The following is a 22988-nucleotide window of genomic DNA, read 5'->3' as shown; positions in this document are numbered from 1 at the left end:
TTATTTTGAGTCTTCTTTACTTTCTTGTCTCCATGGAAACCTTCAGAAACCAGTTGTGTGTGTGTTTGTCCTACAGCGTCTCCACCTGGAGGAGAGGAGCAATGACCATCAATCACAGCAGTCAATGCGGCACCACTGATACATTAAACCAGTGGTTCCCAACCTTTTTTCCTTGGCGCCCCCCTACTTATGTCTAAGAAAAGCTGAGTTACGAAACCGAAGTTGAGGTAACTCTCGAGATAGAACCTTACTTTCTTTTTTGATACAGAGAGAAAATGTATCTCTGTGAGTAAAAGTATCAGCACTTTTACGTTTCTCCACCATGTTTCGTTCATAAAATAGTGATGCCTTGGCAGCAGGAAAAACGAGGATGATAGCAGCTACCAGCTGACCTGATGACAGCAAGGGCTACAGGTTAAGAGGTCCTGGAGGTTTGGCCTACTAAGTAGCCCGCCTACAATTTTAAGCAAGAACAAAAATATATAGTTTTTATACAGACTTTTGTACATATTATATATTCTAGTGTATTATCATAATTTGTTTAACGTGCAAATATTTTTTTTTTACCTCAACCTCAAACCAGATAAAGACTTGCGCACCCCCTGTGATCTTTTCCGCCCCCCTGAGGGGTGCCCAGACCCCAGGTTGGGAATGATTCACGTAGGTCACCTATTCTGGTTTAAAAACGGCGAATTTCGCTGAAAGGTGAGTGATTTTCATGTTTGACTATACAGCCTATTTTAGGCAAATAAAGTATGTTAGAATGTTTAACAGTGGCTTAAATTAGAGATTATTGTGAGCACTTCCCTGTGGAAGGAGTGTATTAAAGAGAGCAATATAGTGCAGTCAATGAACAAACTTTTTTTTTACATTAATAACAGATCAGAGATCAATACAGGGGAATGCATGTCTGTTTAATACTCCTCACCGTCATCATCATCCTCATCTCCCACACTAATAGCTCCAACCTGCTCTAATCATTCTCCAGAGCTGCCATGTTCTCTGGCCTCAGAGAACTCACCCTCCTCCATACCCTCATCCACATACCAGTACACAAAGGCACATTTTTACAACTACAGCGATACATTTGGAACTCAAACACAAGTTACACATCTAAAAACAATATTATATAGGATATTGTGCTCCTGTACATTGTTCAGGAATGACACTTTCAACTTAGATTTACTTATTAGTATTCCTCTCCTTCCTCCTCTCCCTCACCCTCAATAGAGTCAACTCCAACCTCCTCATAATCTTTCTCCAGAGCTGCCATATCTTCTCTAGCCTCAGAGAACTCTCCCTCCTCCATCCTTTCACCCACATACCATGAATAAAAGCCTGCTTAGAGTACATCAGATCAAACTTGTGGTCAAGCCGAGCCCAGGCCTCTGTAATAGCAGTGGTGTTGCTCAGCATGCACACAGCCTTCTGGACCTTGGCCAGGTCTCCACCAGGAACGACAGTGGGCAGCTGGTAGTTGATGCCCACCCTAAAACCAGTGGGGCACCAGTCCATAAACTGGATGGAGTGCTTGGTCTTGATGGTGGCAATGGCAGCATTCACATCTTTGGGCACCACATCACCATGATACAAAAGGCAGCAGGCCATGTATTTGCCGTGGCGAGGGTCACATTTCACCAACTGATTGGCTGGTTCAAAGCAGGCATTAGTGATTTCTGACACTGAAAGCTGCTCATGGTAAGCCTTCTAAGCAGAGATGACAGGGGCATAGGTGGCCAGAGGGAAGTGGATACGGGGATATGGCACCAACTTGGTCTGGAACTCTGTCAGATCAACAGTGAGGGCATGGTCAAAATGAAGGGAGGCAGTGACGGAGGACACAATCTGACTGATTAACCTGTGCAGGTTGGTGTAAGAAGGATCCTCGATATCGAGGTTCCTACGGCAGATATTGTAGATGGCCTCGTTGTCCACCATGAAGGCACAGTCAGAGTGCTCCAGTGTGGTGTGGGTGGTCAGGATGGCGTTGTAGGGCTCCACCACAGCCGTGGACACCTGGAGAGCTGGGTAGACAGAGAACTCCAGCTTGGACTTCTTGCCATAGTCCACAGACAGACGCTCCATCAGCAGGGAGATGAAACCAGAGCCGGTGCCCCCTCCGAAGCTGTGGAAAACCAGGAAGCCCTGAAGGCCAGTGCACTGGTCAGCCTAAGGACAGAGAGGGAGAGACAGCAGTCACATATGAGATACAGTCATGTCATTTAATTACATTTTTGAAAATTAGGGAATGGATCCCTCCTGATATTAAGGTACCCACCAGTTTGCGGATCCTGTTCAGCACCAGGTCGATGATCTCTTTGCCGATGGTGTAATGTCCACGGGCATAGTTGTTGGCAGCATCCTCCTTGCCGGTGATCAGCTGCTCATAGTGGAACAGCTGGCGGTAGGTGTTGTGGATCAGTGTCTGTCTCCCTGTCCCTGTCCCTGCCTGTTTTCCTGTTCCCCTTTCCCTTGTGTGTGTGTGTGTTGTCTGTGTTTGTCTCCACCGGCTGTTGCATGTCACTCAAGAGGATCTAGGTCAAGGGGCGTGGCCACTCTCACCTGCTCTGCTCCAGCCAGCTGCAGCTCATTCCAGTAATCAACCAGCAGTTATCAACCCGGGCTGTTCACCTCTTCAGCGCCAGTTCGTTGCAACCATTCTCGTGGTAACGTGGCTCTACTCTGTGCTTGAGAGAATTAATCCCTGTTTTCTCTGTTTCCAGTTTGGTTGTTGCCTCATTTGTGCTGTGGCTCACGTATTCCTTCTCTGCTCAGATTTCGCCTCTGGACCCGCTGCTCATCAGCTTTCATCTGCCTCCTTGCTGCCTACTCACCTCGCCGCTCCGCTCTCAACAGCTATTCCACCCAGCCGTCATCTTCGCTGCCTGGCCACACACCCGCCTTCTGATCTCCGGCTTCGACCCTACCTGGAGCAGCTATCCTGGCCACCTCCCTCCTCCACTATCAAACATTGTTTCTAATAAACACTGTAAACTGCTCATCTGTGTTTGTGTGCCTGTTTCTCAGTTCTGGGTCTGACTGGAGCCTAACAGTAGGTCCCAGTGCGCACCTCATCTAAGGAGAGCAATTCATTCAAAAATCACTTGAGGGTTTGACTTTATAAACAAAGGTAATAACTATGGCATCTAAATATTCAATTATAGTTTACCAATGACAGTGGGCTCCAGGTCCACAAAAATAGCCCTGGGGACGTGCTTTCCAGCTCCAGTCTCACTGAAGAAGGTGTTGAAGGAATCATCTCCTCCTCCACAAGTCTTGGCACTGGGCATCTGTCCGTCCAGCTGGATCCCATGTTCCAGGCAGTTAAGTTCCCAGCAAGCATTGCCAATCTGGACACCAGCTTGACCCACATGCACTGACACACACTCACGCTGTGGACAGAAAAGAACAAGAGGTTATTTACTTGTATGCATTATTTTAGACATGTGACACTGGAAAAGAAAACAAAATGGTGCACTCACGTGTACCAAATCGTTCATCAATCATCACACACATCACACATCACACTTAGCTCAAAAGCTAGGGTTCAAAGGAAGGAGGGAAAAAAGAAAAAAAAATGCTCAACTCATGCTGAACATGTATTTACAGTCTTAAAATGAACCCGTTTATTCAGACAAAAAAAATCTCTGTAACTCGTTAAACTATGAACAGTATCCTAAGTGTCCTGAGATAACTTCTGACACTATAATTAAAATTGAATTGAATTGTAGTACGACACATTACAGATTAAGTGTCTGATTCATTAATATTGTTGGGGAAAAAAACAGTGTTGCAGCCAGGCCTATTTAAATAGGTGGTAACTAGCTAACGTTCCTACGTTATAACGGGTCAGTGTGTACACGGCACAGACAGAAGGTGTAACTGTTGGCGCTGCCTTTTCCATAAGCAATATGATAACAACTTTAACTAGCGCTACACTTAATATTAAAAACCACAAATTGCAACGTAACATTGCCATAAAACATAAAAACGTTGCCAACTGCTCCTTACCTTAGGCTTTTAATTGGTTAGCTAACTAACGTTAAAGCTAAATAAATAACGTTAAAAGTAACGTTAGCTAGACTGAGACTGCCCGAGTATATCTTATAAAAACTATTATGAATGTTGTCTTTTAGTGTATTTTAATCTAATTTAAAGTTACAGTTGTAGTAAAGCAGTAGAAGAGACATTTAGTTACGTAATTTAGCTCATATTGGTGACACTGCTTTGAAATTGAGATTTTATACTATAGGAAGGATAAAAAAAATATATTTGTACATTGTACAACATTGTTGCTTTATTTGTTTTAATTTTGAGCTGAAACTTATTTCTGCGAAACACAATAAAAGCTTAACATAATAAAGTGTTCAAATGTGACTCTGCTAAAGAAGCTTAACATGAACATGCTGTTTCTTGATAAAGTATTTAAAGAAGCTCAAATCAAACCATCTTTTCATTTATATTAATTTTGATCTTGTCATTTTAAAGCAGTGCAGTATGTAAGGACAAATAAAAATCACTTTTCTTGTCTTGCAACGTCAGGTCAATGTTACTTATGCCCTACAAAAAATATGTGCCCACCTGAACAGTTATGTGCCCAGGTTCTGGTTCAGCGGGAGTTTGTTTATGCAAATCATAGGACTGCTGTTATGAATGAATGAATGGGAATTGAAACGGTTTGAAAGAGAAGATGTGCAGTGAGAGAAAGAAGGCCTACACATTCAGTTCTGAATGATCAAAACAGGTGGAAGATTCAATGATTTACTTCAGCTGACCAGAGTTAGATTTGGCAGCTGAGCATAGTATTAAAACTTAGGAAAACATCCAGGTTAGAGTGTAGTAGTCTTACGAAGGTTTACCACATGATATCCACCAACGGCATTGCCAATATCTAAAACCACATCTCTTTCTGAGTGGTACTCATTTCCTATAGAACAGAACTTCATAGTCCCTCATTTGGCTAGAGCGTGGAAGTATGGCCTCTGGTTTCCAATGTCAATGGCAGGTATGGTAAATGAAAGGACAACAAAAGAATTAGCTATTCATGCTATAAGTGTGCAGAGGAACATTCAAATTAGAACAGACACAAATTGACAGAGAATCCGTTTTCGTTGCAACACATTTCTTCTACGAAAAAGGATACTTCTACGAAAAAGGATGGCCTTGACATCTGGTGCCCACCTAGAGTCCTCCGTTACCCCATGCCAAAAAAGAATGACTCTTCTTTTCACTCTTGTTAATTAGAGTGTTTTTTTTATCATTATAGGTCTACATTTGGAATAGCATGGCCTGTTTATGCAGCAATAACTAATTGTCTTGATCATAGCATGCCTTCTGCTCCTCTATGATTTTGCTCATTTATGGTCATAGGAAGGATGCTGCCTCACAAAGGGGTTGCGTCCTTACTGGCAAGATAAAAAATAAATAGATTAAATTAAAAAGTCCACATGGGATTTGTTTTTGATTCGCTGGATTTAACCAATCATCGAACTTCCTCCTACCAATGAAACGAGTTCTAGCCAATCAGATGCAAAGTAGGGCGGGTCTTTGAGTGTGGTGTGGTAAAAAAATCGAGGCAAAGTTTATCAAACTTGGAGCATGTAGATACAGGCAGCTTTAGTTGAGAAAGTAGTTAAAATAAATGGCGCTGGGCATGAATGGAGGACAAGAGGAAAAGGGTGGAGACGGGAAGCCGTTTAGCACTTGGTGCCTCAAACTGAGGGAGCCGGGTGCTTCTGCAGCGCATGTTCAAGGAAGATACTGGACGGCAGCAGCGGTAAGACAGGGCTTGCTAGTGTTAGATTCTCACTAAATGACGTGTTCTTAGATTTCTGAGGACGAAGGAGATGCTAGGTTCGGATTGAAAGATTAAGCAAGAGGTTTAATAAAACAACATGAAAACGACAGTCAAGACACAATTAAACATAAAACATGAAACATAAAACACTACCAGCATCAGACTGCAAACATGCTTCCCCTGTCGGGACACAAGTTAGCAGCCATGCGACATGACAAACAATACACTGTGAACAGCGGACTACAGAACCTTGTGCCCTTGTCGGGACCCAGGCTTGTAGTGCTGAGACATTCCCCGGATCACACATTTATTCCCTAAACCTGGGTCGTTCCTCAAATGAAATCTTCCCCTATTGGTCAGATGTCTCTCAAAAGAAAGGTGTACGTTCCCAATCAATCCAACTATATGAATACACATTCATTGTTCTAATCACGTCTAACTCAACAGGGGATGGCTCCCCAAAAGCAGAAACAATAGTTACCTTTCCTGTGGGGACAATGAGTCTTCTTCATATGCTAAATGTCAGACATGACCTGATTAATTCTTTAGAAGCTAGGTTTTGGGTGAGGCAGTCAAATGGTCCATGTACTTTTTTGTTCATTCGATTTTCATTTCATAAACAGGTATTAAAAAACAAAAAACGAATGGTTATTTGATTTTCGTTTTAAAACATGACATTTGAAATTGAAATACAATGCGTTTTTTCTTTTTCATTGTCGAAATGGGATGGGAGAAATTTAAAATATGCTGTGATTTTCATTTTCTATTTTATATAACAAAAATAAAATCACTCGAAAACAGAAACGAAAAAGGCTTGTTTTTTTATATTCAGAGACCGGATGTTGTCATTTCTAAGGCAGCAACGCCCAGCCTAGCCTACCAGTGTTCAGCCCAGGCCAAAATTACTTTGGAAACCTAGCTAGCTATACTCTTGATAATCCTTGGGGGGAATTTTATTTCATAATGTCACATGTATTTATTACCCTCTCTCCCTGCCTCCCTGTTTCTACCCACGCAGCGACAACCACCCCAAGCGAAATCCGAACCAGCGGAGCAAAATAGATTTTCGGTTCACAGCTGTAACGTTACCGTTCGCCACCGTTAACAATCCCAGCAAACTTTCTGTTGCTGCCGTTAAGCTTGCTGATCTGGCAGAGAGTCACCGGGGTTCGGGATCAGATCATGGGGATCAGACCTCCAGTGCTGGGTCTAATATTCTAATATTAGCTGCTGCTGCAGCTAGCTAGCAGCTAGCCACCAGCCCTGTGACCTCGGTCCCCGCGGTTCGCTCCCCGGGACTGACTCTGGCGTTACCCACTCTATGATCAATGAGCAATGATCAAGGATTACCAAATTTCTCTCTCATATTGCTCCTCATAACCACTGAAAAACTAAAAAATCTAACCCAAAGTACAATTATTATGGACGTTAGCTGACATTAAGGGTTTCTGCTTCATTAAGGAAATTGCAAGGAAAAAGCTGAACGTGGTTAACCATTAAGCTTTTTTCCGTTAGCAATTTTTTGATCACTGTTTATAAACAGTGATAAAAAAATCTAACACAAAGTCGTTATGGACGTTATCTGACTGATAACTGACTGATATTTGATTGATCATTGTTTAGGTACATTAAAGTTAAGCTTTTTCCGTTAAGCGTTTTAGAATGTCCCGGCTGCAGCTGAGGGAATCTGTAGCCTATAACTTCCGTTTTTTGCCCCCCTTTACATAAATATACATATGGCTATGAAATAGATCATGAAATACAGGCTTTAGTCATAATACTTCAATAGCCTAAATACATGTATGTTTTACTATGTATTTCGAGGGACTTTTATTTATTCCATCTATTTATATGCACATTATATTTAAGGGAAGTTTGGTTATCTCACAGACTCAGACTAAAAGCAGCAGCAAGCCTGCCTGACATCAGTGCATCATAGCATATCACTATCTGCAAATAAAATAAAATATGAATAAATCACGAGCGCGGCAGATTCCCAGCTCAGCTAGAGCGGGTAACGCAGCTCTGCAGACGGACCAGAGTCAGTCAACACCGGGGAGCGAACCGTGGGGACCGAGGTCACAGGGCTGGTAGCTAGCTGCTAGCTAGCTGCAACAGCAGCTAATATTATAATAGACCCAGCACCGGAGGTCAGATCCCCATAATCTGATCCCGAACCGCCGGTGACTCTGCCAGATCAGCAACAGAAAGTTTGCTGGGATTGTTAACGGTGGCGTAACGGTAACGTTGCAGCCGTGAACCGAAAGTCTTTTTCCTCAGCTGGTTCGATTGGGGCGAAGTTGTCTGCGGCAGGTAGAGACAGAGTGTCAGAGGGAGGCAGGGAGAGAGGGGAATAAATACATGTGACATTATGAAATAAAATTCCCCCCCAAGCATTATCAAGAGCACAGGTTTCCAAAGTAATTTTAGCCTGGGCTGAAAGCAACACTGGTAGACTATGCTGGCGCTGTTGCCTTGGAAATGACAACATCCGGTCTCTGAATATGAAAAAAACAACCTTTTTTCATTTCTATTTCCGAGTGATTTTATTTTTGTTATATGAAATAGAAAATGAAAATCACAGCATATTTTTAATTTCTCCCATCCCCTTTTGACCATGAAAAGGAAAAAAATGCCTTGTATTTCAATTTCAATTGTTGTATTTTAAAACAAAAATCAAATAACCATTCGTTTTTTGTTTTTTAAGTCTGTTTATGAAATGAAAATCGAATGAACGAAAAAGTACACGGACCTCAAATGCTGATTAGTGTAGTTATTTGATTAGATCTACCTGCAAGCTGCATAACCAAAAGTACATTGTTTTAACTTTTTTAACTTCAACACTAGTCACAAAGGTCCAGGTACCGTTCGTTCATTTGTTTTTGCTGTCACATATGAAATCGAAAAAACGAGAAAACAACTCCTTTTTCCGTTTTTCCGTTTTTTTAGAAAAACGAAAAAACAAAATTATGACTTGATTTTTGGTTTTCCCGTTCTTGCACGGAAATCAGAAAAACAACTTGATATTCCGATTTTCCCCTGTGGGTGGTGCTAAATCTGATTGGCAGGATATGCATTCATTGTTTTTCAAATTAAGAGTTTACCCACACTTTATTTGTTAGCCTGTAAAATTAATAGTCTATATGTAAAATTAATAGTCTATATGCATGCTTTTTGTCACCCAATTATTTGGCTTAACTGACTGAAAAAATCTATTGAAATAGCCTAAATGTAAACATGTTCACGCATTGACAGACAAAAGGCACAATCTATTTTTGTAGGAGAGGAGAAGATCCATTTCATTGTTTAATCCTGTTGTGTCCAAAGTCATGTTAAACAATTTTTTGTTCCCAGTCAAAAATAGATAGATTTATAGATAGTTAGATAGATAGATACTTTATTGATCCCCATGGGGAAATTCAAGGTTCTAGTAGCTTAAAGACATCACACACAACATACACATACATCACAAACAAGATCATAAAAAAGCAACTCCACATGAATAGCATGGACAATGAAATAAAAAATAATAAATAAATGGAAAAAATAATAATACTAAATAAATAAAAAAATCCAATGAAAAATCCACATGACTGTACTAAGTGATGTATAAGCATGAGACGCCTCTGAGACTGACCCTGTGATTCAGTATGAGAGTGTGTGTCATGGTGGTAGTGCAAATAGGTCCAATAGTGCGAGGATAAAGTCTAGAGACCAGCATTAAATATGGACAATATAAGAGATCAAAAGTCAATATTAGAGGTTTGAAGTATTAGGGTTACAGCCATTGTTCATGTATTAAGTTATGTTAAGGAGGAGTGAGGGAGGGATTGTGCATATATGGGCTAATATAGCCAGTAAACAGTGTAAACAGTAAACAGTGGGCCTGTGGACAGTCAGTACATACCTGTTATTGTAGGAGGTAGTGGAAGTGGTGCAGAGGGAGGAGAGGCAGACAGACTATGCAGAGAAGTCTCTCTCTCCTCTTCTCTTTAGTGAAGCATTGTAGAGTTGTATGGCCCTACATGGCCCTACTATTATGTACAGCTACATAATAGTAGTCCATATTTAATGCTGGTCTCTAGACTTTATACTTGCACTATTGGACCTATTTGCACTACCACCATGACACACACTCTCATACTGAATCACAGGGTCAGTCCCTGCCCTATCACTGCAAGCATCTCATGCTTATACATCCCTTAGTACATTCATGTGGATTTTTTTTATTTATTTAGTATTTTTTATTTCATTGTCCATACTATTCATGTGGAGTTGCTTTTTTTATGATCCTGTTAGTGATGTATGTGTATGTTGTGTGTGATGTCTTTAAGCTACTGGAACCTTGAATTTCCCCTTGGGGATCAATAAAGTATCTATCTATCTAACTATCTATCCTACAAAAATAGATTGTGCCTTTTGTCTGTCAATGCGTGAACATGTTTACATTTAGGCTATTTCAATAGATGTTTTCAGTCAGTTAAGCCAAATAATTGGGTGACAAAAAGCATGCATATAGACTATTAATTTTACATATAGACTATTCATTTTACAGGCTAACAAATAAAGTGTGGGTAAACTCTTAATTTGAAAAACAATAAATGCATATCCTGCCAATCAGATTTAGCACCACCCACAGGGGAAAATCGGAATATCAAGTGGTTTTTCTTATTTCTATAAAAGAACGGGAAAACCAAAAATCAAGTCATAATTTAGTTTTTTCGTTTTTCTAAAAAAATGGAAAAAGGAGTTGTTTTCTCGTTTTTTCGATTTCATATGTGACAGCAAAAACAAATGAACGAACGGTACCTGGACCCACAAAGCTTCAGTCCGTGCACTCGTGCACGTGTCATACGAGTACGTTACCGGCAACGACCGCTACCGCTGCGACTGTTCCTTTACTGACCGACCGTTATACAAACAATACGTGTGTGCACGTTCACTGTAGCTATCTGAAGTCCAAACTGCCTTGACAAAGCTGTCTGTTTGGAATCAGCATGGCAGGTATTTAAACATAACGGCCTTGTCCTAGAGTTTAGACGTCTAGCTATATGAAAAGATAAACAATGCGACGTTTTTAATAAATGTAAAATAAAGCAGCTAATATCAACATGGACAAAATCATGAATGTACTAATTCTCTTTTTTGATGATGACCTGGCCAAAGTAGTAACGTTTAGTTTTCACAATGATTCATTGTAGGATTATGATATTATTGCAATATGTGAATCCACATTGACTCTTTATTTAACATATGGTTGGAAGAAGTAAAAATTTATCCAAAACGTTTTAGTTTTTAAAAATTATGACTTTTATTATTGTGTAATGTCAGAAGGACTTTAACTGTTTTGCCAGTCAAATTAACTTTAATGAGTGCATATTGAAATATTACACTGTTGGTTGGCAAAAAATGTATCTCAAAATGCATCAGATTGATGCTTTAAAATATGGAATATTTAAAATGTTCACCCCCTCCCCCTTCCAAAAAAGTTTCAGGCTCAGGATTTTTTTTCACTTTAAGCCCTGTAAATTGATGCTGAGAATTTCAGTATGAACAATGAAACATCTACAGAGAATATATGCCTTACAAAACCGTGTTTGTTGCCAGGACTGAACAGCAAATTTGTCCTGGTGATTAGCTAGCTAGCAGTGTATGGTAAGCTAGCTAACAGTTTGTTACTTAAACCATCTCCAACTTTATCAATGATGATTTAACAAAGGAAAAACAAAGTGTTATGTTTTTTTACTGTATAAAATCTTGTTTGAGGCTGAAGCTAACGTCTTTTTTTCCCCTTCACTTTGAACATCAAAAAGGCCGCAAAAAACATGTCCCAACATGCAGACGGTGTTTCACGTGTTTAGTTGTCTGTGTGACCAGCATACCACTGTATTTGGTGACCCATCAGATTCTATGACCTGCAGTGTTGGAAAAAGTACTCAGATCATTTACATAAGTAAACGTATATAAGTATAACCAGTTAATTGTACTGAAATTACTAAGTTAAAGCTAAAGTACAAAATTAGCAGAAAATCGGGCTGTGACTGATATATTAAACATTTACTAAACATTTAAGTGCATCATTAAATACTGATGAGTCAACGCATGAGCAGCTTTTTAATATCTCAGTCACAGCCTGATTTTCTGAAAATTAGTACTTTTTCCAACACTGCAGGTCACGGAATCTGATGGGTCACCAAAAATGGTGTAATACTTTCGACTTAATTTTTACCGTTTTTCCTTTAAATGTTTATTTACTTTGTCAAACTTCCTTGCATGTCTCAGTCAAAATGCTGTTCCAGGTGAAGTACAGCCAACAGCAGAAATATGTGAAGCTGGATGAGGATGAAGGAGGCTTTGATTTTATGCAATTCCATGAAAAAGGTTAGCATGGCTTAGGAAAAAGTTTTTAAACCACACCCATGTTCTTTTAAAAACTCATTGTGCAAGCTCCTTAATGTTGTTGATTCTGATTTCTTTACATGCCTTTATCAGACTCTTTTATACGGTAAATGGGGTTAAATTGCTAAACATTTTCAGTTCTGTAATATGTGCTTCAGAGTGTAATGTATTATATACACCAAAACAGTCAATAAAAATAGCCAATCATCAATTTTTAAATTTGGACTTAAGAGGGAAACGGTTATGTGAGGGAAAAATGCTCAGTGGTTACAGTGGTTGATGTATGTATTTAACGTGAACAGTTATTGGCTGTGAGGCAAGAAACAGTGCTGACTTCAAAGGCACATTCAGTTTGACCTTACTATTTTTTTCCAGTCATTTAGAGATGTTGCCTGCCACCTGATGCAAAAGTCGTATACAAGGATGCAACAGGGACAGAAGTTGATGCAGAAATATTCAGCGACCTCGTTGGACAAGGCAATGTGGTGCTGACAGTTTTCTCAGATCAGGGTGAGATATCAAGGCAGGTATAATAAAGCACTCTTAACCTTACATAATGTAATTATTTGCATTTTTTCTGTTCCTTTAGAATTCTCTGATTTCTCCTTGTCTTCTGCTTCTGAGACGTCTGACTCAAGCTTCAGCTCAAGTGCATCAACTATAATCCTAGATGATGTCCATAGCAAAAGACAAAGAATTGAGGATACACGTGATGCTGTGTCTGTTAAACGCATTTCTTTTCTTTTTTTCATTTCAGGAACACTTCTATGATGCCGCAAGCAGCACAGGATACATTTCTTGGCGTCTGAAAACAGTCCAGAGGAAGATTCGTCGAGGATCTGCACTGCCACCAAGTAGCCCAATTGACTTTTCTCCAGGGGGCCTAAATTTCCAAAGGACTGTTAAAGATTGTTTTAAAAATTTCAAAAACATAACCAAATCACTTGCTAAAAAGCATCAGATGGCCATTGCTTATCACTGGGAAACCTTCACCCTCAAACAAAATGATTATGGGCCAATTCAATCTTTTCTCGTCAGAGATGAGAATGTCGTCAACAATGAAATGCTTGAATCGATCTTGTCAAAAGATGTTTTCTCAACTAGTTGGGTTAAAGTTGATGGTGTAAAGTATAAAGCTGGACTAGTTATTTGCAGTGCAATGGAAGAAGTCTTTTGTCAAATAAGTGATGTACTTTTGGTTGAAGATAATTTTTTTGGACACAAACAATTTGAACTTGGGTCCAGGATAGTAACCATGTTCAACTCTTAAATGTAAAATCAACTTCTGACTGCTGGGATAATATTTCTGACATATGAAACAGGTCAACATTGTTATAGCTTCTTACTCACAGGGTGAGAGTGCTACTGGCTGGTTGAGCAGTCTCGCTCTCAAGTCTTTAACTCTGGGTGACTCCTTCATTTTCCCCACATCCATGTTATACACTGTTGTCTGCAGGAATGTGTAAAAATTCACAAGTGCCATATCGTAAGACAAATTAAACACAAAATGTGCTTTGAAAAGTTCATCACATGCCCCGAGGGAGCGGTTTGCCTTGCATGGGATGAGACGCTTATCCATTGTGATGTAGAAGCTGTCAATCTTGCTCTTCTTGTAGCCTCTTCTTCAAAGATGCTCCTCCAAACTGCAGCATGACTAGGGTTGAGATCAGAAAACTGAAAATTAGACACAAGAATAATGTGTAGCCACAGAGAAAACTACATTGTAGAAGTGATTATTCAAACATCTTTTCATTGGCTAGTGCAAGACGGGAATGAAAACTTAATTACAATTCCATCCACTTTTTAACAACCCTCATTTACATATGTGGCTAAGAAGGTGATGTGACAAATTATTATAATCACCTTAATAATATAATTACCTTATGAAAGACAACAAGTCTCTCAACAGCATCACATGCAATAATTTTTGGAGACTTCAGTCCCCCTGGAGGTGGTGGAAGGAGATGTAACAGCAACAACAGGGAAGCCATTTCTTGGTCGTAGGCTGAGGACAAAGAGTCACAAGAATTAACTGAAAACTCTTCAAATGTAATACTTTTCAAGTTTGAATGAGAACAGGGAGGCATTATGAGTACGTTTTAAACCGTCATCCATCTATTAGTCACATTTATCCCAAAAATCAGATCAACGTTCAGAGATACACAAAATAAACAAATTAAATGTTATTGCAGTTATAGTTTAACTGCAAATATAGCAAATTTATTAAAATAAAGAGTCTGGAGAGACTGGCAATGCATTTCAAACATATCTTTTCCACAAAGGATCACCTTAGGATCATCCTCACTGTATACCGTTTGACAATCATTCTTCTCAATCAAACAAAGGTGACAGAAATGACAGCTACTGAATGACTCATTAAAACCAAGAATTGTGTGCATCCCTAGATTACTTTTGGTTGAAGATCAAAATTTTTTTTGACAAACAAGCTATTTATAGAGAATTTTGATGACCATAATCATGCATTCAGAGTATTACAAAGTGTGGAAAGATGTCTACTAAAAATGTCATTTCATAAACCGTTTGATATTCAAAACTCATACAATGTTTCAGATGAAATTATGTACATCATACCTTCTTTCACAATGTTTTAATTCAACTGACTGCAAGGGAGAAAAGGCACAAATAAATGTTTTTGAAAATGATTGTTTATTGTGATTAATTCTTATAAGTATATATTAAATTAATTAATAAATAATATTGAATAAATTAATTGATTTTCAAAAAATTTCAGTGTAGATAATTGACACTTTAGGGAGTGAAATTAACAATACCCAAATAGTTATATAAAATTAACAGAGCAGTGTTAGTTGTCTAATCCCTTAGTGTTACTTTAACTCTGTTTTGCGAGTTAAAAAAGGAACTCTGGCAGAGTGTTAAATGTTTAACTATTTTGAAAGTGTTAATTTAATTTTGGAGAGTGTGGACCTATATAAACCCTCAAAAAGTGTTGAAATCAACTGTGGGAGTTAATTCAACACTGGACTTTTTGCTGTGTGATTTCAATATGCCTCTTTCAGCACATAATTACGTGTTGCAAAACTTATTAAACTATCCCTTTAAGCGGCCATATATGCCAATCTAGCACTAATACTTTACTGTTCCTGGGTTGCTAGTAGAGCACTATGGTTTCTTGTGTGATGAGTTTTGGGCATATATAATAGCCTACATATCCATAAAGAGCCAGTTATTTGTTTAAAGGCCCCCTGGCATGAAAATTTCACTTTATGAGGTTTTTAAACATTAATATGCATTCCTGCAGCCAGCTTATGGCTAGAAATGGCGATAGGTGTAAACCGAGCCCTGGGTATCTTGCTCTGCCTTTGAGAAAATGAAAGCTCAGATGGGCCGATCTGGAAGGTTACCTCCCCTTTCCCTGCTTTGCCTGCCCAGAAAATTTGGCCCACCCATGAGAGAGAGACATTTCAAACGAGCAAAGTGGCAGTTGGGAAAGGCCACCCCCCCTTCAGATACAGTATTAGGGGACCACTAAGGTCTATATAAAAGCATCCAAAGAGCACCATGTATGGGACCTTTACTCTTGTTTTTTTTCTCTTCCTTTTGCATGAAACGGCTTATATTTTAGTCTTATTGCTGTTTTTTTTTTTTAAATGTGATGATCATTAGTTATTTCAGAAACGTTAAAAACAATACTGTGATAGCGTTGAACAACTGCGTCATTGAGGCCCTGTTTACACGATGACGCTCTCGGGTGAAAACGAAAAAATATTTTATCGGATGTGCCTTTCGTTTATACGGCGACGGCGTTTTTGGGGCTTAAAAACGCTAAAAAGTGAAACCACCCTCCAGAGTGGAAATCTTAAAAACGCTCCACCGTCGCGTTACCGTCTAAAGGGTAAAAACGCAAAAGTCTGAAGACAGAGGTGTGGAGAGAGACGAGAAAAAGGCGTCTGTTGTTACGGAGTAGGCTACAGAAATAGGCTCCTGTTAGAATTTCAATGTAATGGCTCAATATTTAAATTATTTCGACAATGTGGATAAGGTTGTTATAGTTCGATGACGATATGTAGGCTATTTATTTGAGCCAGAGCAGGCGACAACGTTGCAGATGAAGAGAGAGAGAGAGAGAGAGAGAGAGAGAGAGAGAGAGAGAGAGAGAGAGAGAGAGAGAGAGAGAGAGCGTCAGCGGGCAGAGGAGGGTCTGCTTCAGCCTCCTCTGCCCGCTGCCTCTCGTTCTCAAGCAGCGGCTGAAGGGCCGCGAGGCTCAGGGTATTGGTAGTGCTCCCGTGGGTGCTGTGCTGTGGCTTATCACGGTCAACTGTGCCGGTCATCATCAGACAAACATGCAACGCCACCTCCTCGTCTTTCCAGGCAAGCTTTTGTTGTTCGCTTCGGCATGTTTTGGTTTCGCGCTACTAAGGAGAGAAGTAGAATGACGGTTCTACGCAGGCGGGTGCCTTGGTGGTGTTGTGTGGCAGTGCCACCTAGTCACCTGGAGTGCATACTACATCGAATTTCACACACTTTTGCGTCACCATATGCACGCAGATTTCCCCCGCATAACGCTCGTCTAAACGCAGAATAAAAAGTGATAACGCAACGCCACTTTTGCGTTTTCTCTTCAGATCGTTTCCGTGTAAACATAATCTCAGAATTTCGCCTCTCCGTTCTTCGATGAAGCTGGTAGGAGGAGCTGACTACAGTGGGGAGGAGTGACTGATGTTCGGGCAAATCAGCCAGGCGAGGAGAGAGGAGGTGGACCATAGAGGAGAGGACAAGAGTCAGAGGTCTCTTTTGAAACGATCTTGTGATATTTAATTAACATTACTTCTTTGTCTAAGTAAGTTGTTTAAAACAGTGATAAAAAGATGGGGAATCGGGTCGCCCGTGAGGACTTCGAGTGGGTGTATACGGACCAGCCGCATGCCGACAGGAGAAAAGAAATACTGGGTGAGCTAACTTCTCCGATAGCAAGTCTTGTTAGCTAGCTAGTTAACCTATAACGTAAGTTAACGTTAACTTAGATATAACTAGCTATGTTAAATCGCCTGGGTGGCTGTGTTGATGAATAACGTTCGTTAAACGCGTAAATACCACCACTACCATATCAGCTGACTCGGTTTGCTAACGTAACCAGCTAGCTAACGGTTCCACATCCGCCTGTTAATTTGCCAAGTGCTAGCTTAACGGTCATAGGTTAGGTTTAACTTTGGTGAATAATTTACTCCCTTTTAGCGATCAAGAGACACCACCATGGCTGTTATCGAAATACAGATAGTTATTATATAACGTTAAGCTAGTTGCAGCCAGTTGGCTTAATGAAACATAACGTTAGCAATGTAGCGTAACCTTACAGCCACAGTAGTCTTGTCGCCACTCCCTGAAATAACAACGCTTTTTTTGAGCTTCTCACAGTAACGGTGCCATAACGGTTCACATACTGCCTTATATGGATACACACTATAACGGAAGACTAGGCTTACACAAGACTTTCACTTGGACTTTTACACTTCTACCATGTGTTAAACATGTCCTTTAGTAGGTGTTCATTGGCTTTTGAGAGATAGTATAAGTAGCCACTGTTAAATGATGAAATACGTATAACGTTATCTACATAAGCAAGCAAGAAAATCGACCCTGTCATGCTTGGCAGAGAAGTGCGTACTGTATAATAATATAGTCTATTCTAAATACAACTTTACATGATTTAAAATACAGTATGTTCTGTATCTGCTTGCTCTAATACTATATTATTAAGTTATATGATGTTGCTTTAAATATTCAGCATCAAAATCCCATGTTTTTATGGCTGCAATCTCCCATAAAGATTGTAGATATTTCATGCTTAAATTTATCAGAGCTGCAGCGTTAAAGGAGTTGAATCGGTGCTAGCAACACGGAGTTGCTGCAGCTATGTCCAGAGCTCCCACTTAGCTAAAACGGCAGTTGTGGGGGCATGTTCTAAAGAGTGCCTTTGTGCCTCTTAACAGACACAAAATCAGTGGCGGTTCTACACGGAGGCCTAGGGAGGCCAGTGCCTCCCTAGAAATGTCCCTGGCCACCCCTGTGGCCCCCCCGTGCTGACCAAATAAAAAAAAAAAAAAAATTGATTTATTATGATTTTACACGCGAGCGCCAAAAGCGGAACTAATGTGCGACGCAACGTTCCACACGGGTAAATTAGAGCGGCGCACCCAAACACTGTAGCCTGCCTTCCACGCCCACATGTGGTGCTGCTCGTTGAATGAGACTGTCAGTACCCAATCCGTTCCACCGGCACATCCGTTCTGCGCATGTGCAAGATGACACGTATGCGCAGATGATAATACCGTTTTACGACCTGCCCAATCTGTTCCACGCTAGCCTCCACCGGGATAGCTAACAGCTAATTTGGCTAACCGCTAGCCGACAGCCTTCAGTCTAAAATAACGCATGCGCAGAACGGATCGTGCAGGCAGAACAGACAGCTAGATTCAGTCTAAAATAACGTTAAGTCAAACATGGGAAAAGCAGGCTACAGCTAAATTAAGACTTTACAGTTATAACAATAAAGACGAGTATTGAGTGATTGTATTTTAAATGAGCACAAGTAGAACTGACGTAACAGCTGTTATATATGTTAACGTTTATTTTCAAGTTTTATTTTGAGGGTCTTTTAAAGTTTACATGCTGTCTCAGCTAGCGGTTAGCCGAATTAGCTGTTAGCTAAACTAACGTTAGCCTAACTGTGGAGGCTAACGGCAGACCGCTACAATCAGCTAGCGGTTAGCCAAATTAACCGTTAGCTAAACTAACGTTAGCTTCCCGGTGGAGGCTAACGGCAGACCGCTATAATCACCTAGCGGTCCGCCGAATTAGCTATTAGCTAAACTAACGTTAGCTAGCGTGGGAACAGATTGGGTAGTGTCGTAAATCCTCGTACCACAGCGCATGCGTGAACATCGTGCGCATGCGCAGAACGGATTGTGCCGGTGGAACGGATCGGGTACTGACAGAGACACTACTCTTGGAGAGAGGAGCTCCAATTTCTCCTGTTGCAAGAGTCGAAGGTAAGCAAAACAATTTCATCTTGTAAGTGACTTGTTCTTGCACATAATCGTGTTCCTTTTGTTCCTCACACTGATCATGAAATCAAGTTTGTAAATGTCTGGTCTCGATATGTTTAGAACTTAATCATATTTAAGCAAATTCATCGAAGCAGAAGCGAATATCCAAATGTCAGTATCCTTGCTAGGTCTACACAATGTTGTGACGTAAACCACGTAACTTCATCCGTCTTGGCTGTTGCATTGCCATAACAAATACATTTGAGTAAAGTAATCAACAGGCTATCTGCCCGTGTTAAGTAGGGAGGGATGGTTAGGCAACCAAATGTAATGCTTACCCCTACGTTTTTCTTCTTCTAATAGTTATCATGAAACAAGGAAGGGATATAGCGTCTTTTTCTGCCCCAGTAAACGACAAAGTGAGAAAAACAGCAGTGAGAGAAACAAATCAAGGTGTTGGAGCAGGAAGAGGGAGAGCCAGAGGAGGCAGTGGAGGTTGGAGAGAGGGCATGTGATGAAAGTGAGGGCTCTGACACAGAGAGGGAAATTCCAGAGGGTGAGGAGGATGAAAAAGAGGGTGAGGAGGATGAAAACATACGGGGACAGAGAGAGAACAGCCAGGGGGACAGCAAGTGGATCAAGTACTGCACCATCAGGTTTGTGATGAAGAAGGTTCTTACTATTTGCAAAGCAGTGCAATTACTATTTCATTGTAGGCCTACTGTGTGTCCTTTTAAAATGCTGCTTTCTGCTGTAAATTATTTTTTTGTGTCAATGTGGCTCGGTTTCTTTTTTTAAAGTAAATACTTGGTCTACATTTTGAAATACATGCAGATATACATGCATACAGTGGTATGCATACGTTTAGAAACCCATGCTAAAGTTTACTAAAAAGAGGAATTAAAAAATCACCTTTTGGAAATTGATCTTAATGCCTTAGTTAAAGAAAAAAATGAGGAAAATCCATCCTCCAATTTTCTTTGTGAATGAATAATGACGTAAATAAATAAATGTTCATCCTTAAAATACAGGGGGCATAAGTATACACACCCCTATGTTAAATTCCCATAGAGGCAGGCAGATGTTTATTTTTAAAGGCCAGTTATTTCATGGATCCAGGATACTATGCATCCTGATAAAGTTCCCTTGGCCTTTGGAATTAAAATAGCCCCCCCACATCATCACATACCCTTCACCATACCCCCACATCATCACATACCCTTCACCATACCCCCACATCATCACATACCCTTCACCATACCTAGAGATTGGCATGGTTTTCAGTTTTTTCAGTTAGCCTAATAGCTAAATGAAATTAGATCTATATCAATGCTAATAAAACCATGCCAATCTCTAGGTATGGTTAAGGGTATGTGATGATGTGGGGGTATGGTGAAGGGTATGTGATGATGTGGGGGGTATGGTGAAGGGTATGTGATGATGTGGGGGTATGGTGAAGGGTATGTGATGATGTGGGGGTATGGTCAAGGGTATGTGATGATGTGGGGGTATGGTGAAGGGTATTTGATGATGTGGGGGGGCTATTTTAATTCCAAAGGCCAAGGGAACTTCATCAGGATGCATAGTATCCTGGATCCATGAAATAACTGGCCTTTAAAAGTAAACATCTGCCTGCCTCTATGGGAATTTAACATAGGGGTGTACTGACTTATGCCCCCTGTATTTTAAGGAAGAACATTTATTTATTTACGTCATTATTCATTCACAAAGAAAATTGGTGTCCTTAAAGGTTGGATTTTTCCTCTTTTTTTTTTTTTTTTTTTTAATTCCTCTTTTTAGTCAACTTTAGCATGGGTGTCTAAACTCATGCATACCACTGTAAGTAAACAAATGTTGTAGTTGTGCCCTATGTTTACTGTCCATCTTTCTACAGATATCAGCAAGTCCAAGAATGATGTACCAGTACAGCCCAACTTGAATATATTCCCAACCATTTTGATGGGGGACAGAAGACGGAGCTTCAGGCCAAACTGGTCTAATCTTCATCCATGGCTCGAGTATTCTGTCATGATTGACTCTACATATTGCTATGCATGTAGACGTTTTAAATTTTTTATTGCCCTACCTCTCTTGCACCTGCACTCATTCTTGTACAAAATAAATGTTTATATGATTTTAAAGTAAAATAAAGTTTATAATCTTTAAATATCATTTGTTGCCATTTTTAATGTGCCCCCCTGGTTAAACACTGGCCCCTCCTTGGCCCCCCTAGTAAAATTTGTCTAGAACCGCCACTGCACAAAATGCAATAAAAATTAGAGATGCACAGATAACAACTTTCTAGGCCAATTCCGATTTTCATTGAGTTATGCCAGCTGATACAGATTTTAGCAACTTTACAGAACACACAAATATTTTTCTATCTTTTCTTTAATAGAACATTTTGCACAGAACATACAAATTCTTTTGAACAGATAATGGATCACTATAAAATAGAACTATATAAATTACTCCTGGTGTGGGAAATTCACACACATCTAAAGTACAATGTTAGAACCATTTCCTTTTCACATCCAATATCCAACTAAAACTGTAGTCCCTCCACGCCGTACTTTTTCCTTGCAGGTGTTGCATTTTGCAAATTTATCTTCTGCACACACTGAAGAATTTCCAAACAGCTGACATGTTGCAGGTTGATTCACGAGGTTCTCTACATGTGCGAGAATAGTGCAGACACGCGCTTCACACCACGAGCAGGTACGCGTGACACACAGTGGAAAAGTTGAGAGAAAGGAAAAAGAGACTGTGCTGTCGCGTCCGTGTGTGCGCACGTCCTTGAGAACTGTAACGCATATTACTTATGTTGTCAGTTAATTTTAGCATTGACCGGCATAAAATCGGCGTATGTCATACTGACCTGCCGGTCGCGGGTCATGGCCGAGCACGTGAAAAACGGCCAATTCCGGTCATTGGCCGGTCTATCGTTGCATCTCTAATTTAAGTGTCTGTGCAACATGATGCGTACGTGACAACAAGATGTGTTTTCAACTCAGACATCCATGCCTAATCCCAACCAATCGAGCTGCTTCGTAGGGGGGGTCTTGGCGTGTCCATAGTGGGATTTGTAATTTTGCGTCTGGGATGACTGTGTTCAGCCAGGCTTCGGTGATAATCATCACGCAGCAGTTCCGTGTGAATATGTAGCTCATCCATTTTGCGTGCGATCGATCTATCGACAGTATTCGCATATCTATAGCGATCAAGATTAACGTAAAAATTGGCCAGTGTTCTCCTTTTAAGTCAGGTTAGGGCGGTAGCTAATGATTATTTTCATAATTAATGTGTCATCATTTAATTCATTAGTTATGTCTATATAATGTTAGGTAATGTTAAAGAATGTCTATCAGTCACCATATCAGTTTACATCCACTTGTCAATCGAATTATCTGATCAACTCATGCGAATAAAGCTGGTGAAAGTGTGTTTCCATCCAACAGCTTTAAAGCGAATAAAAACCTGTGCGTAATGACGTCACATGCTGTTTTGCGATTAAATTGGTATATCGAATTGATTTGAGACATTTTATGGTGTTTCCATTCATTTTCGCACTGAATCGCACAACATTCAAGCAAACATTTGCGAACAAAGTTTTGCTAGACAGAAGTAGTTGTTAATATTAGAAGTCGAAGAAGCTACGATGGGCCTTTGGCCGAGGATCTGATCCAGCTCATCAAAAAGGTGCAACTTGCCTTTTATTTTCCCTCCGGCACCGCTGCGAGACAACTCTCTTTTTTTGAGACATGTAT

At 40.2% G+C, this 22988-nt stretch overlaps 1 protein-coding gene, 2 long non-coding RNA genes and 1 pseudogene across 3 annotated transcripts in view; 3 read left to right on the top strand and 1 right to left on the bottom strand.

Annotated features, from left to right (window-relative positions):
* Positions 1-893: 893 nt before the first annotated feature.
* LOC120547531 lies at positions 894-3332 on the bottom strand (annotated as a pseudogene).
* On the top strand, positions 2519-2999 carry LOC120547533. The gene is made up of 2 exons (XR_005637073.1): positions 2519-2666; positions 2776-2999. It is a non-coding gene; the product is annotated as an uncharacterized LOC120547533 (long non-coding RNA).
* Positions 3333-5727: 2395 nt separating the features above from the next.
* Positions 5728-13016, top strand: LOC120547736. The gene is made up of 3 exons (XR_005637102.1): positions 5728-5776; positions 12572-12706; positions 12954-13016. It is a non-coding gene; the product is annotated as an uncharacterized LOC120547736 (long non-coding RNA).
* Positions 13017-16751: 3735 nt separating this feature from the next.
* degs1 (delta(4)-desaturase, sphingolipid 1) overlaps positions 16752-22988 on the top strand; it is a 35221-nt gene continuing 28984 nt past the window's right edge. The window contains exon 1 of the mRNA XM_039783361.1: positions 16752-17125. Within this exon, the coding sequence (XP_039639295.1) occupies positions 17044-17125 (82 nt within the window). The 5' untranslated portion in view covers positions 16752-17043. The remainder of the gene's footprint in view (positions 17126-22988) is intronic.

The sequence above is a fragment of the Perca fluviatilis genome, chromosome 19, assembly GCF_010015445.1.
Source record: "Perca fluviatilis chromosome 19, GENO_Pfluv_1.0, whole genome shotgun sequence".
NCBI lineage: Eukaryota > Metazoa > Chordata > Actinopteri > Perciformes > Percidae > Perca > Perca fluviatilis.
This window is presented reverse-complemented; position numbering and strand designations above follow the sequence as displayed.